Source organism: Panicum hallii, chromosome 7 (assembly GCF_002211085.1).
Source record: "Panicum hallii strain FIL2 chromosome 7, PHallii_v3.1, whole genome shotgun sequence".
In the NCBI taxonomy this organism is placed as follows: Eukaryota; Viridiplantae; Streptophyta; class Magnoliopsida; order Poales; family Poaceae; genus Panicum; species Panicum hallii.
The window spans coordinates 28,695,837-28,715,228 of NC_038048.1; the positions used below are offsets into that span (position 1 = coordinate 28,695,837).

Sequence of the window (19,392 nt, forward strand, 5' to 3'; positions counted from 1 at the left end):
GAGAGACATGGCTCCTCAAGAATGACCTATGAAACCTTGAGAAAGCCAACTCTGAGCTCCAAAAACAACTCGAGGAACAACAGACGGCGCACCAGAAGCAGCTCAAAGAGCAGAAGAAAGCGCACCAAGATAAGCCATTGCTGCCCTCGAGTACTTTCCTTAACGGGTTTCTTTGGACACTGAAAATATCTTCACCCCAGAGCTTAGGAAAATCTTAAAATACAAAGAAGAGCTGCTTACTGACGTGAAGAATATGCTGTATCGCCGTACAGATGATGTTGAGAGGCTGCAGAAGGTAGTTGCCGATACTGAAGAACAGTTCACCGACTACCTTCGGCAAATCAAGACACTAGGCGAGGAGAAAAGCCGGCGGGAGAAGGAACTGGAAATTCTCAAGGAAGCTGCCTAGACGCTCGTGGATATGGTGGATTTAGCAGAAGGGGGCAAAGCAGACAAGCATCCCCTGCTGGATCGACTTTGCGGGGCGCCCGGAAGAGTCATGAAGATCTTTATGGAGGCCCCGTCGCATGCGTCAGCCATGCCCTGGCATTTGTAAAGTCCTTTTGGCCAGAAGCTTCGCTGGGAATGTTCGCACAGGGAGTGGCTGCGGAGTGCACGGAACAGCAATTCCACGAGTACCTCCAAGAAGCCCAACTTGTAGTAGAACAGATAGTACAAAGTGTACTGCAAGATTAGGGTGTAAAGAACAAGTACTCATTGTCATGTGTATAAATTTTATTTGATGTCTCTACTTGTATGTGTCTTAGCTGAATTGTCATCCAGGCTCAGAGGCTAAGTAGTAGACACTATCCCAGGTGCACCGACCCTGGAAGTAGTCGTAGTAGCTTAGAGTAGGAACCCAACTAACAAGTTAGCCGTAACCCGAGCGGGTAGGTCTAACCTATTAGGAAAGAACGCGAGCATCATCACGAAATTGCCGTGTTTATGGCAAAGAAAACGAAACTAACCTGAGTGCACTGACTCTGGGTGTAGTCGAGATCGCTCCTCATGTGAGCACGTCCAACAAGGTAGGCATAAGCCAATCGAACGGATCGAATCTGTTGGGAAATAATGCGGGCATCATCGCGCAACTGCCACGCTGCTGGCAAGGAGTCGAGATTGCCCCGAGTGCAGTGACTCTGGGCATAGTTGACATAGCTCCGTACGCGAGCCCATCCAACAAGTTAGGCATAAACCATTCGAACGGATCGATCTTGTTGGGAAAGATGTGATCATCATCACGAACGACCATCTAAGGTCATGGCGAGAAGTCGATAAAGTAAGGATGTGACTGTAGCCTCCGTCAATCTTGCGACAAGGTGGCGATTTATATAAAACATGCACGTGGCCGTAGCCTCTGTATGTTCATAGAGAAATTTACAATCCGAATTTTGTGGCGCGAGGACTCCAATTTGATTCGGAAGAGAAAAAGACCACCTGAGCACCCGGAGATCAGCCATCTTCGAACACTTTCTTATGGGTAGAACTTGTGCAGGTTCTAAATGTTCCAAGATTTCGGAACATCTTGGCCCTCGGGATATTGTAGTCGATATGATCCTGGTATTGTAACCTGCTTAACGACGAACAAGCCCTCCCATCTTGAGTTGAGCTTGTGTAGGCCGGACTCGTCTTAAATGCGACGTAGGACCAAGTCACCGATGCTGAATGATCGTTCCCTCATGTTGCAATCGTGATATCGCTGAATCCCCTGCAAGTATCGGGCTGACTGAACAAGAGCGGTGCAGCGAGCTTCTTCGACAGAATCGAGCTCTAACTGCCTCGCTTCATCCGCCTCGCCTTCATCATACATTTTGACCCGTGGGAATTTCCACATGATGTCAGCTGGCAGGATAGCTTCAGAGCCGTAGACGAGGAAGAACGGAGTTTGTCCTGTGGCTTTGGACGGCTGAGTCCGGAGCCCCCAGACGACATGTGGCAGCTCATGTATCCACTTTTCTCCTTTCTTGCTGTTTTCATCATAAAGTCTTTTCTTGAGGCCCTCAATTATCATGCCATTCGCCCATTCGACTTGACCATTGGCTCTTGGGTGTGCAACAGAGACATATTTGACCTCGATGCACGTGTTTTCACAGAACTCCCAGAACTGGTTAGCCGTGAAGTTTGATCCCAGGTCCATGATGATGGTATTGGGGAAGCCAAAGCGATGCAAGATATCAGAGATGAAGTCAACAACTCGATCTGGCGTGAGCTTGGCTATCGGCTTGTACTCGATCCACTTGGTGAACTTGTCGATAGCCACCAAGACATGAGTGAGACCGCCTGGCGCCATCGTGAAGGGCCCGATCATATCCAGGCTCCAGCAAGCAAACGGGCAAGATGGCGGTATGGTGATGAGACCGTGAGCCGGGACGTGAGATTGCTTTCCAAAGAATTGGCAGTTTTGGCATCTCCTCACGAGGTCTTCAGCATCGGACACTACAGTGGGCCACCAGAAACCAGCTCTATATGCTTTTCCCACCAGTGTTCTTGAAGCCGCGTGGTTGCCGCAAATGCCCTCGTGTATCTCCCGCAATATGTCGTAGCCGTCTTCTTTGGTGACGCATTTCATGAGCACCTCGGACCGTGCGCCGCGCCGATAGAGCTTGCTGTCGACCAGGATGAAACCCTTGCTTTTGCGCATGACACGGGCTGGCTCTGTGCTTCTTGCGTCCACCCCGGCCGGAAGTGTTTGATTCCGAATAAAGTCGATATAAGCCTTTCTCCAGTCCTCCCCGAGCATCATAACCTCCGGATCAGGCTGTTGGGGGCCATCATCAGTGGCTACTTGTGGTGAGGACTTAATGGATGGTTGTTTTAGCTCCTGGACGAAAACTCCCGCTGGAACCTGTGCACGGGTGGACCCTAGATTGGAGAGCATGTCAGCACCAACATTATGCTCCCGTACCACATGGTGAACCTCCAGGCCGGAAAACTTATTCTCCAGCTTGCGTACTTCCTGTATATAGGCATCCATCATCTCCTTGTTGCAGTCCCACTCTTTGTTGACTTGCTGAACCACAAGAAGAGAGTCATCGTACACAAGTAGTCGTTTGATCCCTAGTGATATCGCCAAACGAAGCCCGTGAAGCAAGGCTTCATACTCGGCTTCATTATTGGATACCTCCCAAAGGATCTGAAGGACATACTTCAACTGTTCGCCCCGTGGAGAAATAAACAGGACTCCAGCGCCGCCACCATCGAGCTTGAGAGATCCATCAAAGTACATGGTCCAATGCTCTGGCTTGTCAACTGGAGTTGGAATTTGATTTTCTCTCCACTCAGCCATAAAATCGACTAGAGCTTGAGACTAGATTGCAGTGCATGGCTTGAAGTTGATAGACAAAGCCCCCAGTTCCACTGCCCACTTTGATATACGCCCCGTGGCATCTTGATTATGAAGAATATCCACCAACGGAAAATCCATAATCCAAGTGATCTTATACTCGTCGAAATAATAACGTAGCTTTTTTTTTATGCAATTAGAATTGCATATAAAAGTTTCTGAACTGCCGGGTATCGTACCTTGGATTCAGAAAGTACCTCGCTGACGAAATATACAGGCCTCTGTACTCCGAATGCATGGCCTTCCTCGCCTCGCTTGACTTCAATAGCACTACTGACAACATGAGTTGTTGCCGCGATGTATTATAAAAGTAGTAGATCTTCCCCCGGCAATGGTGATGTAAGGATCGGCGGAGACTGAAGGTGATGTTTCAGATCTTGCAGAGCCCGCTCGGCCTCCTCCGTCCATTGGAACTTATCTTGGCGCTTCAGGAGCTTGAAGAAGGGTAGTCCTCTCTTCCCGAGTCGGGAGATGAATCTGTTTAAGGCTGCCATGCATCCTGTTAGCTTCTACAAATCCTTGATTATGGTCGGAGCCTCCATATCAGTGATGGCCGTGATCTTCACAGGATTGGCTTCAATTCCCCGGTTGCTGATGATGAAACCGAGCAATTTTCCTGATGGCACTCCAAAAACACATTTGGTTGGGTTGAGCTTCCACCGAAATCTGCGTAGGCTGCTGAACGTTTCTTCCAAGTCTGCGATCAAGTCGTCGGAATTTCTGGTCTTGATGACCACGTCATCCACGTAGGCTTCAACATTCCGATGCAGCTGATCGGCAAAGCACATCTGGATAGCGCGCTGATAGGTTGCTCCTGCATTTTTCAACCCGAAGGACATAGTTTTGTAAGCATATATCCTATACGGGGTGATGAACGCGGTCTTGATTTGATCGCCCTCCTTGAGCGCAATTTGATGATAACCTGAATAACAATCAAGGAAACAGAGTAGAATGCAACCCGCCGTCGAGTCGACGACTTGATCAATGCGCTGTAGCCCGAAGTGATCCTTCGGGCAATGTTTGTTGAGATCAGTGTAATCAACACACATCCTCCATTCATTATTCTTTTTTCGTACAAGGACGGGATTTGCTACCCACTCTGGATGGATTACTTCTTTAATGAATCCAGCCGCGAGGAGTTTAGCTATCTCCCGTTTGATTGCCTCACGCTTGTCGTGGGCAAAACGCCGTAGGCGTTACTTTTTGGGCACGGCCTGTGGGTGTACATTCAAACTATGCTCGATCAGCTCCCTGGGCACCCCTGGCATGTCAACTGGTTTCCACGCGAATATGTCTCGGTTAGCCCGAAGGAAGCTGACGAGCGCGAGTTCCTATTTTTCTCCTAAGCCCACGCCGATGATGGCGGTCTTAGATGAGTCACCCTCCTCGAGCTGGATCGTCTTGAGGGCCACGTCGTCAGTCGACTGAATGCTCGACTTGCTGGCCTTCTTCGAGGGGATCTCCAGCCCGGACTGGGAGAGCTGCTGCGTGGCCGCGAGTACTTCCCCTGAAGCATCTGGCACACGAGTAGTCAAAGCATACTGGATCGCCTTCTGATTGCAATCGTATGACTTCTTCAAGTCACCTCAGAGAGTGAGTACTCCACTGAGTCCTGGCATCTTGAGAAGCAGATAAACATAATGCGGCACTGCCATGAATTTGGCGAGTGCCGGATGACCCAATATGGCATGATAAGAGGATTCGAACTTAGCTACTTCGAATTTAATGAACTCGGTGCGGTAGTTCTCCCTCGTGCCGAAGGTGACTGGAAGAACTACCATACCAAGCGGGTGCGCCGCGTTACCTGGGACGATTCCATAGAAGGGGGACTTGCTTGGAACCAGCATGTCCGCGAAGTCCAGACCCATCTTCCTCAGAGTGCTGGCGAAGATGAGGTTGAGACCACTCCCACCATCGATGAGCACCATGGTGAGCCTGACTTCAGCCACCACTGGATCTAGGACCAGGGGGAACTTACCGGGCTCCGAGAAGCTCGTCCACTGATCATCGCGGGAGAACGAGATGGGGACCTCCGACCAACGGAGTGGTCATGGTACCGCCAGCTCGATGGACATGATCTCCTAGAGAAGCAACTTCTGGTCCCGCCTAGAGCCGAAGTCACCGTCGCCCCTGAAGATGACGTTGACGGTCTCCGAAGCATCCTGGAACTTCGCGTTGCGGCCTTGGTCTTCTTGGTCGTCATCCTCAGGTTCCTTGTTCGCCGATTTCTTGTTCTTCTTGCCACCTCCGGAGTTGCTAAATGTCCTCCTGAGGTGGTAACAGTCGATAGCCGCGTGATTGGATCCTGAATGCCATGGGCACTTCTTCTACAGGAGCTTCTCGAACTCCTCCTGAGTCGTCGACTTCTTGCCTCGCGGGGATGATCCATGGCCACGATGAGATCATCTGGCCTGCGCTTTCGGGGTGGACCCGAAAAGTCCCGCTGGCCTTTGTCGTTGCGGTTGTCATTTTGACGCCTCAGATTGCTATCTTGGCACTGCGGGAACCACTCCCGCATCTTCTCCTCCTGTTCGGACCAGTCGTGCATCATATCACGAAGGCCCGCAACAGTTTTTGGCTTGTTCCGCCCGAAATCTCTGTAGATGCCCGGGTCGGTGATGCCGTTGTAGAAACAGTCGATAATGTCGTCCTCCAAGATGTTCGCGACGGTAGCACGAATGTTGAAGAAGCGATGTGTGTAGGACCGCAGAAGCTCGTTACGTTCCTATTTACACTGAGCAAGATCATGACGAGTACCTGCGCGGGCGATCGCCCCCTGGAAGTTGTTGATGAAGACCTTCTTGAGCCGCTCCCAGGAGTCGATCGAGTTGTTGCTGAGGCTCTCCAGCCATGTGAGCGGCGCAGGGTCCAAGGCCATCGGGGAGTAAACGACCTTGGTGATGTTGGAGCCCCCTGCGACTTCAATGGCCATAGAGTAGCAGCGCAGCCATTGCTGAGGAGCTTGCTTGCCGTCATACTTGGTGATGCCGATCGGCTTGAAGCCCTCAGGGTACTTGTAGCTGCTGAACCGCGTAGAGAAAGCTGGAAAAGGTCACTGCAGTCAGTACCTTCGGTCTCGACTTCTTCGTGTACCTTGCGCCTGGAGTCGATCACGGACTGCGCATTGCGGCCTTCATTGATGTGTTGACGCAGGTCTTCTGGAAGAGGCCGGTGATTGGCCTGCCGCGGGTTGCCCCCTGGAGGTGGCTACTGTCTCCCGCCAGGGGCGTGACTCCCACAGGCGTTGTCGTTGTCGTGGCTGGGTTGAGGTCGAGGACGACCGCCAGCCGTTCGGCCGTGAGCCTGGTTCCGGCTCTCACCCACACGCTCCTCCCGGACGGTAGATGCTGGGTTTTGCTGATCCAGCTGGATCTAGGCCCTCTGCGTGTAAAGAAGTGCTTGATGCACATTCGGATCATTACTGCGCTCGAGTATGGCCATGACCCTGGCAATGTTGGCCACCGGAGTCCTGAAGCCCCGCTCGCTTACGGCGGCGAACTCAGGGTCAAGCTCGCGATGCATAGATCGCCTACGCTCGTTGACCCTCCTCCGCCGGATTGTGCGGGCTCTATTCCTGGCCCTCCGCGCCTCACGATCGGCGTCGTTCTCGTCGCCGGCGTTGGCTGTGACCTCATCTTCAAATACAGCATCGAATTCGACGATGGGGAAGTCGCCATCGTCCTCACCTTCTTCTGCCATCAGCACCTGGCGAGAGACGAGCTCATCGGAGCTTGCGTCGACTAGTTCAGTCGACTCCTCCGCCACGGTAGCCAACGGCCTGCCCTCCTGGAAAGGCAAAGGCTTGAGGTGTGGCACCAGCCAATCATTGTCTTCGAGTAGGTCGAAAAGGCGCATGCCCTTCCAATGCACGAAGCGCCCCTCCGGTGTGGAAGTGACCATTAGATTACTGGCGCCAAAACAACCCGAAGCCCCCCGACATGCGGTGGCTTTGCCCTTCAAGTTGGAGCAAAAAATCCAGGTCTTTCTCTAACACAGAGAGAGACTCGGAGATGTCAGCCTCCTGAAGATCAGTGGCCAAATTGCGCGAACCGAGTCGGGATCGGTTACGCGAATCCTTAGATTGGAACCGAGTTGTTGCAGCACCGGATGAAGTCACGCCGGAAGCAGACTCCATCTCGATCTTTGCAGTAGAAGCGTGGATCGACAAGTCATCAAGATTATCGACGAATTTGTCGAGATCGCTGCGAGGACCCGCCGCAGAAGTTTTGGCTTCATGTCGACGAGGAATCGACAAAAATTGTCCGCACCATCTGCGATGCAGACCCACGAGCCAAAAACGAATTGAAAAGATGCCATCGAGTTCACCGATGGATCTTCGATGCGTCCCCCTACTTGGCGCGCCAGCTGTCGGTGTTTTACCGGCTGCCCACCGAGGGGTATACCCAAGGTGGTAAGTTTAGCGGAGGAGACGCCGAGATCAAGAACTCGAAGGTGCAAGGAAGACAAAACTTAGACAGGTTCGGGCCGCAAGATGCGTAATACCCTACGTCCTGTATGGTGATTTGTATTGCCTTTGGTGTAGAATGATCTGGAGATCTTATTTTGAGAGGGTCCCTATCCTCCCTTATATATCCGAGAGGCCAGGGTTACAAGAATACTAACCAACACCAGCTAAGGAATCGCACCAGAACATATCTCGAGTAGATTCCTTCTGTATCGGTTAGCTCTATCTCCTACTTAAAATAAGAGATAAATAAGATAAATAAGAGATAAGATGGACTTAATCTCTTAAACCTCTTTTAAGCTACAGTCCCGTGACGCCGGGTCTGACAAGATGTGCTTAGTCAATGAAATTGGTTAACATGTTCTTGGTTTTCGCTCTTAATTCTAAACAGCTGGTACTGATTTTGAATCACCTTAAACTTGTCCCAATATAACTGTTCAAAACGTGCAAAACTACGCATACAGCTCGGGGGGAGGTTATGGTGTTATGAAACATTAGTTTTTTAATTTGTGTATTTAATATTTACTTCTTGCACAAATTTGATTTCATAAATTTGATTTCATTTTACTAGATCATATCAAGAATATGAAAATATTTGTTGTTACAGAAGAAAACTTGCGGATCTATCCCAGCAAAAGCTGTTGTTCTGTATGAAAAAAGCTTTTGCAGATTTAGTACTAAGTGAGAACTTTCAGCTCAAAATGCATTCTTATAGGCTGCTGCCTTTCTATATTACGTCTACCCTCTATGTTGTATTATTGTTCATTAATAATGAAGCTTTATCATTGATGTCTGCCAAAATTACTATGAACTATGTTTATTATTTTTCTGTCATTGTCATTCCAAATATGTTACAACTTTGTACTACCCAGCCATCTTAACAAATTCCAGTATTGAAAGAAACAGTATACTAATCTCTTTTTTTTCAAAATAGTCCAGTCTTTTACAAACATATTATCAATAATTTATATATTCAGGAGCTTATGATTCATTAATTTGTTGTTCCTTTCTTGGTGAAATGGAAGATAGACATGCAATCATCTTTGCAGTTTCTCAATATGCCCTGTGTTTTGAATGCCTTGCTCGCTGCATTTTCTGACATCAAAAAGAGTCGTGCAAATGAAAAACAGTAAATACAAGAACTACCAAGAATCAGTTTATTGTAGTTGAGTGGGGAACCTAGTTTTGACATTACAGGCTTAGACTTAGGCTTGATAACAGACTAAAACCAAAGCACCAAAATGACTGCAGTTGACGAAGTTGGAAATCTGACGATGCCTGGCTGTACTTAGATTTCTTATCCGATACTGTCATGTTTGTGTATAGACTAGTTTAACAAAATCATTCATGACTGCAGGTGGCTCGTGGCAAGCAAAATGGCTTTCTCATCGGTTTTCCGGAGAGTGAATGTCAAAGGACTGATCTCAAATGCTTCAGTGTATGCTAGCGCAACAGGTGATAACGTCTGTGCAGTTGGTGTGACTCGTACTTTTCTTCCATTCTGAACAAGTATTTTACCTGCCTGAGATATTCTCGATTCCAGAATCTTCTGGAGGAATGAGCTTGGTGTTTAGACGCTGGGCCACCAAGAAGACTGCTGGATCGACAAAAAATGGCCGTGACTCCAATCCCAAATACCTGGGTGTCAAGAAGTTCGGTGGAGAGGTACACCCTTTCTATAATTCTTACTCCATGACATTGATGGGATTCGGAATAACTTTCTTAGTTGCATCAAAATTGCTACCATTTGGAGCCTTTAGGTGCCATATTGATACTTGTTTTCTGAATAACTATCATGCATAGGAATTGATCTGATGCTATTAGTCTGTTAATTGACTATGTACATTTGTGTTAACTTTCCAGAAAGTGGAACCAGGAAACATCATTGTTCGCCAAAGAGGATCGCGCTTCCACCCTGGGGACTATGTTGGCATGGGCAAGGATCACACTCTCTTCTGCCTGAAGGAAGGCCATGTTCGGTTCGAGCGCAACAAGCTGACTGGCAGGAAATGGGTTCATGTTGACCCTATGGCTGGTCATGTGCTCCACCCTGTCTACGCCAGTGGCTCGACTACTGCAGCTGACCTGGATGCACAGTTGTAGGGACCATGCAGTTGCTTATGCTCTTCCAGCGGATTCGCCGCTCCTGTGCTTGTCATCAGCACCACCAAGTGCCTCTCATTACACAATGCAACTTGTTGCAGCAAAGATGCTTGCGAGCAAGAAATGCTGCTATAAGTAGCTTCAGTGAGGAGCAGAAATTTCAGCTTGATTAATGTTCCTTTTTAACATCAGTTTCTTTGAGATGCAATGTTGGTTAGTTTCATGTCTGTGGAAGTGTTGATTACTTGTGGACCGGAATTTTGTCATTTGGTGCATTTTTTGGAACCATGAGCGTTCAACTAGAGGTCAAATGACGAGTGAAAATGTTTGTAAATTGACAAGGTGCTAGCAATTTTCTTTAGAAAATTCTCCACATTGTTCCTATATATATAAACCTAAAATAAAAAAGGCCTCCTCTCAAAACCTGTAGGAAGTCCATCTTTGAGCTTTTCTGCCCCTTTTGGAAACCAAGGAATTTAATAGCAAAGAAAAATTCCAGCGCTAAGAGGGATAAGAAAACTGTAAACTCTGTAGGGAAAGGATTGTGTCATCTCTCTATGCGCTTCCTTCTTCTTGCTCCCCTCTATCCGGAGGATAAGTAGACACACTGCACCCTAGCACGCGTCTAAAATAGATTAAAAATTCTACCGTAACATCCACGTGGGTTCTGGTAGAGCAAGATCCCTTCTAGGATCATGATGTACAAGATATGCTTACTTCTGGTAGATTTTCCTCCACCATTATATACATATATACCAACGCCGACATGGATAATATGAAATGGACAGGGCAGAGGCTACGATTGAGCTTGGCCTTGAGTTCCATCCTCAAATCTAACATTCTAACTAGCTTGCTCAATTTACTTTAGAAAGTGTTATCGCCATAATTTGACCAGGCCGGAAGTGGGCCATGGAGCAAGATGGGCCAAGAAGACAAGCACGAGAAGCCTGCGAATCGGACCCTGTGCGGGTGATTGAGGCCAGAAAGGCCGTGTAATTTAGGAATAAACAGTTAAGATTCGTGTCGTGTTGGGTTAGGGTTAGTTAAAGAGAACAAGTCTACGGACTATAAATATGTACCATGAATAAACAAGAAAGAGAGATCGTTCATCAACAACTCACGGCGCATCGCCTCCCCTGTTCCAGGGTTTTCATCGGGTAAGTGCCATGCGGTCCCGATCATGCTCTGCGTGATCGGGGCAGCATTACCCTTGCTCGTTCGTTTCATGTCTTGCTCGTTCTGAAGCCTTGTAGATGGCGAGTAGCACTAGTTATCATAGCGCGCATAGGGTAACGTTAATTTCTTTATGTCCTGATCCTGCTCTGTTCGTTGCTCATGTGCGCTTCGCAATCATCGTGTTCGATCATGGATGCGGTGGTTGCATCTTGCTTCGTTTTTATTAATAGATCCAATCTGTTATGGCTAGTTTCTATCTATTAGAGATTTAGCTCGATATGTGCACGATTAGGCCTTGCAAACGAGTTGAAAGTTCCGGCAATACGTTTAGTATCGAATCGTAGCTTGAGTAGAGGTTTCTCTAGGAATCGGCTCTTGGGTTGTTTTTAGGATCTCTGTTTAGGTTGTTTGTTTCGATGCTTTTGCGTATTCGTTAGGCTCAATCACGTGTAGGATGTTCCGATCGTGCAGTGAGGCTTAGTTATCGTAGATTGGATTAGATTGACATTCATTAAGCAAGATCTGTTTTATTATTATATATATATATTGTCTGTCCCAAAGATCCGATCCGGTACTGATGCAATCGGCTCTTCATAGCCGATACCGGGGAGGAGCGATGAGCCGATCACGGCTCGGACTAACCTTTACAAGTGTCTGTGCTTACAGGAATTTAATACGTCACACCTTCCTGATCGGGTGCAGGATCAGGTGGCACGCTTAGCGACTCTAAGCCAGGGTGTGTGCCAGATTGCTGGGCCATTGACCGAGGGATCGGGGCCCACCAGCCGTCCCGGAAGCCTCCCGGCTTCTCGTGTTGCCTGTCGTTGCTCGCCGGTGGGTTTCGATCGACAACACATTCTGGCACGCCCAGTGGGACCATCTTCATCAACTTCGTCATCACCATCTTCATCGACATCATCACCACCGTTGGCTTCATCAGCCGCGGACGGCAGAATGGCAAGAGACGATCCAATCACTTATGAAGAGCTCTCTGCCGAGCATAAGCAAAGATACGACGAAATCAAGGCTCAATTTGAAGCCGACCTCATCGGCTCTTTTGAAAGGACTCGCAACCATGGTGTCAGGTGGAGAGGGTTTTCACCTGAGGGTGTTCTTGATGGAGTAGATCTGTCTACCCCTTCTGAAGATCGTACCAGAGCTTTGCGGCAGGAGGTAAATTATGCGGTGGCTCATTCATTGCACCGATATTCTGAAAGTTTGGTCAACGCTTTCGAGCGTGTAGCCTTGCGAGTGGTCCAAGAAATTCTGAAGCATCAGCATTCTCCAACTGGGCCTACTTTGGGCAGTCATAAGGGAGAATTGCCGTTCCAGACCAGACCTCCATTGCCTTATGCACTTGCAGCTGCAGAATCACATGGCGCTCCAGCTTATGTGGTTTATAAAGTGGGAGGTGATCCCATGGATCACCAGTTCTTCAGCGAGCCACCCAAGGAAATTCCATATGGTTACATGTGTGCATACATACCGGACAGCAATAACTCGGTACATGCTGCGCAGAAGGTAGTTGGAGGGGTTTCTGGAGCCGACGCGGACAAACAAGCGTGGTTGGCAACTTATGCTACCAGGCCGAGTCACGACAGTATGCACTCGGCCCCTGGGTCACAAACAGTGGAGCAAATCAGCGCCATCCTGAGGGATCAGTTTGGCATATTACCAAAAAGGAGAGCAATCGGCTATACTAAGCCGTATCCAAGCGATTATGATCTAATCCCATTGCCGCCTAAATATCGGCTCCTCGAGTTTACCAAATTCAGTGGGGCAAAAGGTTCTAGTTCTATCGAACATGTGAGCCGATATGTGGCACAATTGGGTATGATTTCCGTATCGGATCCGTTGCGAGTAAGGTTCTTCTCGCAATCGCTTACAGGACCGGCTTTTGGATGGTATACGTCATTAGGTCCTGACTCGATCCGTACCTGGAAGCAACTGGAAGAGCAATTCCATATTCAGTACCATTCAGAAGCTGCGGAAGCAGGAATTGCCGATCTGGCGCAGCTCCGACAGAAGCATGGAGAGACCGTGGCAGAGTTCGTTCGACGCTTCAGGGAGATGAAGAACAGATGCTATTCAACACGGATTTCAGAAAAAGAAGCTGTTGAATTGGCATCAGTGGGATTATTGAAGCCGATCAGGGATCTGGCTTTTCAATTGGAATTCACTTCTTTGGCGCATCTAGTCCAGAAGCTGACGACGCATGAGCAGCGTCATCCCGAGTTATACCAAGAGAAATTTAAGCGTCAAGTAGCAGTAGCTGATACAGAAGAAGCCGATGATTCCGGGGAAGAGCTAGAAGTATCGGCTGCAGAATGGGCTTGCGGCGCAAATCCTGTACCTTGCAAGTGGGTAAAGCAGACTGGGCCTGCAAAAGGGTTTGATTTTGATGTCAGTAAAGTCAAACAAATTTTCGATTTGTTATTAAAAGAAAAGCAGTTGAAGTTTCCAGAAGGATACAAACCTCCCACGGCGCAGGAGTTAAAAGGAAGATCATATTGTAAGTGGCACGATTCTTTTACCCACGGCACCAGTGATTGCAAGGAGCTCCGTCGGCAAATCCAATTGGCTATTGAGCAGGGCCGATTGATCCTAGGCCAAACTGCCATGAAAGTCGACACCCAGCCATTCCCTGGTGTCAACATGGTGGAGAATTACGATCGGTCTGTGAGGCGACAGCTGGACTTCGCGCTTGGCATCAACATGGCGGGGGTGACATCACGCCGCCAGGGTAAGAACGGAGAGGCTGATCCCAGCGATCGGTCCCAAAAAGAGAAGAAAGAGTACGTCACAAAAAGACAAGTAAGGTATGTAAGGAATCAACGGCCAACCTCCTCTGATCTTCTCAGATAATATGAATACCAGTACCAGCAGCGCCTCCAACGGGAATCTGAGGAAGAAGAATTTGAACATCGCACTGGAAAGCGCTTGAGGAAGCATGAAGATACCCGCGATCATTGGTACTGTCCCTTCTTCAGGTACTGTTGGAATTCCAGTATGGCTCGGCTGCCTACTATCACGGATTGCCCGGAGTGTAGACCTGTAAAACCAGATGCAAGGGATTCAGTTTTTTAGCGGCTAGGACCTGCTCCAACCCGGCAAGATTGGGTACGATCATTACGAAGGGAGGATGAAGAGGAAGATAGGTATCATCGTCCTCGTTGGTGCCCAGATGGACTTAATCGTTCTCAAAAGCGTAGGGTTCAGCGGCTACGTAGCTTGGAAGAAGTTGAGGCCAAGTACATCGAGACCTTGAGAAAAGCGCGGCCTGATCTGGCAGAACAAGTCCACTATGTACAGGAGAAGGAGGCGCGCACTTCAAGGAAAGAATGGCGGCCCAAGTCGACAAAAGCCGATAAGAAGGCATCGGCTGATACACACATGGTTTTTGTACTTCCTGCAGAATTCCATGTTCGGACCTACGAAGAACCATCGGTGGCCCAGCTTGACTCGGGACCACGGCCAGTGATATTCGAGAAGCCGCAAGCCAAGAATTACAAGCATCTGAAGGCTTTGTATCTTAAAGGGTATATTAATGGTCACCCCGTTAATAAAATGCTGGTGGACACAGGAGCGGCAGTCAACATCATGCCATACTTAGTTCTGCGCCGCTTGGGGCGGTCCACCAGAGATCTGATCAAGACTAATGTCACGCTAAGCGACTTTAATGGGCAGACTTCAGAAGCTCAGGGCGTCCTCAGTGTAGATCTCACCATTGGAAACAAGACCGTCCCGACTTCGTTCTTCGTCGTCAACAGCAAAAGTACCTACAATGTTTTACTTGGCAGAGACTGGATCCACACCAACTGTTGCATCCCCTCTACAATGCATCAATGTTTGATCCAATGGGATGGAGACGAAGTGGAAGTAGTCCAAGCAGACGACTCGATTGAAATTTCGCATGCAGCAATGAGCATCTGGGATGCGGAAGATCAAGAGCCGATTTCAGGGATGAGTTTAGAGGGGTGTGATCGCATCGAGGCTACAAAAAATGGAGTAAGGCTGGTCTTATCCACTGGCCTTACAGAGTAGAAGAGTTGCATGGGATAAGTCATTACAACATATTTATGGAGGCCGATTCCTTCAATCGGCCCCAAAAAATTGAATTTTTGATGACAAGTGTTTTACATAGTTGTTATGAGATGGTCAGCGCTGGCAGCCGGCCTTATTCTTTTCATAAGAACTTGGAAAGTAATGAGATGCGTGGATCGGCCGATCTTAACGATCGGCCAGAATTCTTTTTACTATCTCCTTTTCCCATTTTCAGTATTGATCTAACAGAGGACGGGAAGTTAGGATATGGTTTCACGTCGGCTGACGAACTTGAAGAAATAGATATTGGTTCTGGGGATAAGCCACGACCAACGTTTATTAGCAAAAAGTTGCATCCATCCTTACGAGAGCCGATGATAACTCTATTAAAGGAATATGCCGATTGCTTTGCCTGGGATTATACGGAGATGCCTGGGCTTGATAGGCATATAGTGGAGCATCGGCTCCCTCTTAAAAGCGGATTTTGACCGTTCCAACAGCGAATACGCCAGATGAAAGCCGATGTCCTGGTCGAAGTGAAAAAAAGAGATAGAGAAAATGTTAGAAGCCGGATTTGTCAGGGCTTGCAGGTATGCCGAATGGATCTCAAGTGTTGTACCCGTGCAGAAAAAGGATGGCCGGTGGCAGGTTTGCGTGGATTTCAGAGATCTCAATAGAGCCACTCCGAAGGATGAATATCCAATGCCTGTAGCAGAAATATTGATTAATGCGGCTGCCGGTCACAAAATTTTGAGTTTCATGGATGGTAACGCTGGATATAATCAGATTTTCATGGCCCCTCAAGATATACACAAAACTGCATTTAGAGTACCCGGAGCGGTGGGTCTGTTCGAGTACGTGGTTATGACCTTCGGTTTGAAAAATGCCGGTTCAACGTATCAGCGTGCCATGAACCACATCTTCCATGATCTGATCGGCAATCTGGTGGAAATTTACATCGATGACGTCGTAGTAAAGTCAGCATCGGTCGAAGGACATCTGGATGATCTACGGCAGGTTCTGGAACGAACTAGAAAGTTCAGGCTCAGGATGAACCCAAAAAAATGGACCTTTGGTGTGTCAGCCGGGCAGTTTTTGGGTTTTCTGGTTCATGAAAGAGGAATAGAGATTGGCCTAAAAAGTCAGGAAGCCGTGCGCACCATGGCGCCACCCACTACCAAGAAGGAGCTCCAGCAATTTATTGGCAAGATTAACTTCGTCAGGAGGTTTATTTCTAATCTATCTGGGCGGATTGAACCCTTTATGGAGTTGGTGAAAATCAAAACCAATGAAGAATTCCGCTGGGGGGCAGAACAACAACGGGCATTCGAAGAAATTAAAGAATATTTGTCGAGACCTCCTGTGTTGGTGCCACCACAGCAAGATAGGCCATTTTACATATATTTGTCAGTTGGCGACACCTCTATTGCTTCAGTGGTAGTACAATTATATGATGGCAAGGAGAGGATGGTGTTTTATCTCAGCAGGAGGATGTTGGACGCAGAAACAAGGTACCCCGATATGGAGAAACTTTGCCTTTGTTTATTTTTTACATGCACCAAGCTTCGCCATATCCTGCTATCAGCTGAGGTAATCATCATTTGCAAATCGGATGTTATAAAGCATATGCTATCGGCTCCTGTGTTGAAAGGCCGATTGGGAAAATGGATGTTTGCATTATCAGAGTTCGATATCCGATATCAACCCGCCAAGGCAGTTAAAGGGCAGGCGTTGGCGGACCTTGGAGGACCTTGGAGGGACTGTTGCTTAAATGTTTAGGGCCGATCGAATCCAATCGGCTCCTGCACGAAGTCCACGAAGGAACGTGCGGGACTCATTAGTTGGCTCACAAGATGAAGTGGCCAATTAGGCGATCAGGGTACTACTGGCCCACCATGCTTGAAGATTGTTTTAAGTATTATAAAGTGTGTCAAGCATGCTAGAGGTTCGGAAAGATCCAGATGGTACCAGCGTCCGTAATGAATCCCATTATTAAACCATGGCCGTTCAGAGGTTGGGGCATGGATATGATTGGCAAAATTAATCCTCCATCTAGCAAGGGTCATCAGTTCATTTTAGCTATCACAGATTATTTCACCAAATGGATAGAAGCGGTCCCAATGAAATCGGTGGCATCTAAAGATGTTATTCAGTTCGTCAAGGAACACGTCATCCACAGATTTGGGATCCCACGAACTATTACGACGGATGGTGGTTCGGTTTTTATTTCAGAGGAATTCAAGAAGTTTGCCGCTGATATGGGTATCAAGTTGATTAGGTTGTCTCCATATTATGCTCAGGCGAACGGATAAGCCGAGGCGTCCAATCAGAGCCTTATCAAGTTGATTAAGAGGAAGATCGATGAATACCCCAGGCGCTGGCATGAGGTCTTGTCAGAAGCATTATGGGCGTACCGTGTATCTTGTCATGGGGCAACAAAAACTTCCCCTTATCACTTGGTTTACGGGCAGGAAGCCGTGTTACCGTGGGAAATTACAGCCGGGTCCAGGCGTGTGGAATTCCAGAATGACTTATCTGCAGAAGAATAAGCTACTCTGATGAGTGACAATGTGGAGGATCTCACGGAACTCAGGCTATGGTCGCTAGAGAAGATTGAGGAGAACAAGGCTAAAGTAGCCTGTGCATATAATAAAAAGGTCAGACCGAAGGAATTCCAAGTAGGAGACTTGGTTTGGGAAGCGGTATTACCATTGGGAACTAAGGACGCGGCATACGGCAAGTGGTCCCTGATATGAACGGGGGTGCCCGATCTTCCGTCAGGTGAAGGAAAACTCGTTTTGGTCGGAATGCGACACATCGATCCGGCTTCAAGTCAGCAACTCGAACCCCGCAATCTTAGCACCACAACTCCTCTGGTTATCAACCGTAGTCACAATCCGGTTGACCTCGCCGAGAAGGCTAATCCCTGCCTGCGAAACGAAGAACACAAGCAAGAACTCGAAAGAAACGCAGCACTCAAATTTAAGTGACAACTGCAGATGAATGATTAAGTTCGAAAGTTGGGGTTCTACAAACCGAAAGACGGCGACTGTTCAAGACAGATTGATCTAAAGCAAAACCCAAACCCTAATGAGGGCGGTGGCTGCTGATATATAGGGGATAGGGGCGTGGCTTCCCCCTGGACGCGCCCCTAATGGCTCAACAAAGATACACGGCCCAAAGGCCAAAATACGATGTCGCAGCACCGGGACAGAATCTGGACGCCAACTTCCTCGGACAATTTCCGACGACTCAGAAGGAGTTTGGACCTGAAACCAACGCCAATAGAAGCTCCATGAAATTATCTTTCCGTCCATATGTGGATCGTCGAATTCGGACTCCGGATGTGGCCTGGGCGTCCAATTTACATCAGGCTGCTCCTGGACTCCGAGGTGGACTCGAAGTTAAATTGGATTGGGTCTCCATGTGGCTTGGCGGCCGTTGCTGTTCCTCCACACCTCCATGCTCCTCTCCATGTGTTCCCTGGACCTCTCCTTGGTTCCTAATCACATTGTAAAAATTAGGTAGCAAACCATTCTCACAATTATTAACAGAAACGCTTAGGAGCGAGCTCACCTCTAAATTTAATTGTCGCGCGCGAGCTCTTGTGATTGGAGCTTGAATGGTTTGAATGTCCAGCGAAGGAACCTCTTGTATATCCAAAGGAGTGGTGTCCTCATCATCCTCCCCCGCTAGAATCGGAGTCGTCCTCGACTCAAGCTCATCCTCTTCTCCCAAGTAAGGTTTCAAATCTGAAATATTAAAGGTGGTACTAACCCCGAATTCGGCGGGCAACTCAAGTTTGTATGCATTATCATTAATTTTCTCAAGTATTTTGAATGGACCATCAGCTCTTGGCATTAACTTAGACTTCCTCAAATCTGGAAAACGTTCTTTTCTCAAGTGCAACCACACAAGATCACCCGGTTCAAACTTTAATTCTTTCTTACCTTTGCTACCAGCAACTCTATATTTTTCAATCATCTTTTCAATATTGTGCTTAGTTGTTTCATGTATTTTCAATATAAATTCAGCACGGTCTTTAGCCTCACTATGAATTCGCTCACTAGTAGGCAAAGGTAAAATATCAATAGGAGCTCGAGGGTTAAAACCATACACTACCTGAAAAGGACTTACCTTGGTGGTAGAATGTGTTGCTCGATTGTAGGCAAACTCCACATGAGGCAAACATTCGTCCCACATCTTCAAATTCTTCTTTAAAACAGCCCTCAACATGGTCCCCAAGGTACGGTTCACCACC

The 19,392-nt window shown here is 48.0% G+C and overlaps 1 protein-coding gene across 1 annotated transcript; it reads left to right on the plus strand.

Annotated features, from left to right (window-relative positions):
• Positions 1 to 9,016: 9,016 nt before the first annotated feature.
• On the plus strand, positions 9,017 to 10,222 carry LOC112900038 (50S ribosomal protein L27-like). Its single transcript, XM_025968738.1, has 3 exons — positions 9,017 to 9,263; positions 9,352 to 9,473; positions 9,672 to 10,222. The coding sequence occupies exons 1-3, from the start codon at positions 9,185 to 9,187 to the stop codon at positions 9,909 to 9,911; spliced, it is 441 nt and encodes a 146-aa protein (XP_025824523.1). The 5' UTR covers positions 9,017 to 9,184; the 3' UTR covers positions 9,912 to 10,222.
• The last annotated feature ends 9,170 nt before the right edge of the window (positions 10,223 to 19,392 follow it).

What these genes read in the sequence shown, in the direction of transcription:
- LOC112900038 (XM_025968738.1), top strand. Translation starts at nt 9,185, where the DNA reads ATGGCTTTCTCATCGGTTTTCCGGAGAGTGAATGTCAAAGGACTGATC. An exon ending in AGTGTATGCTAGCGCAACAG is followed by an intron (nt 9,264 to 9,351) that starts GTGATAACGTCT and finishes TCTCGATTCCAG; the next exon opens with AATCTTCTGGAGGAATGAGC. An exon ending in TCAAGAAGTTCGGTGGAGAG is followed by an intron (nt 9,474 to 9,671) that starts GTACACCCTTTC and finishes TTAACTTTCCAG; the next exon opens with AAAGTGGAACCAGGAAACAT.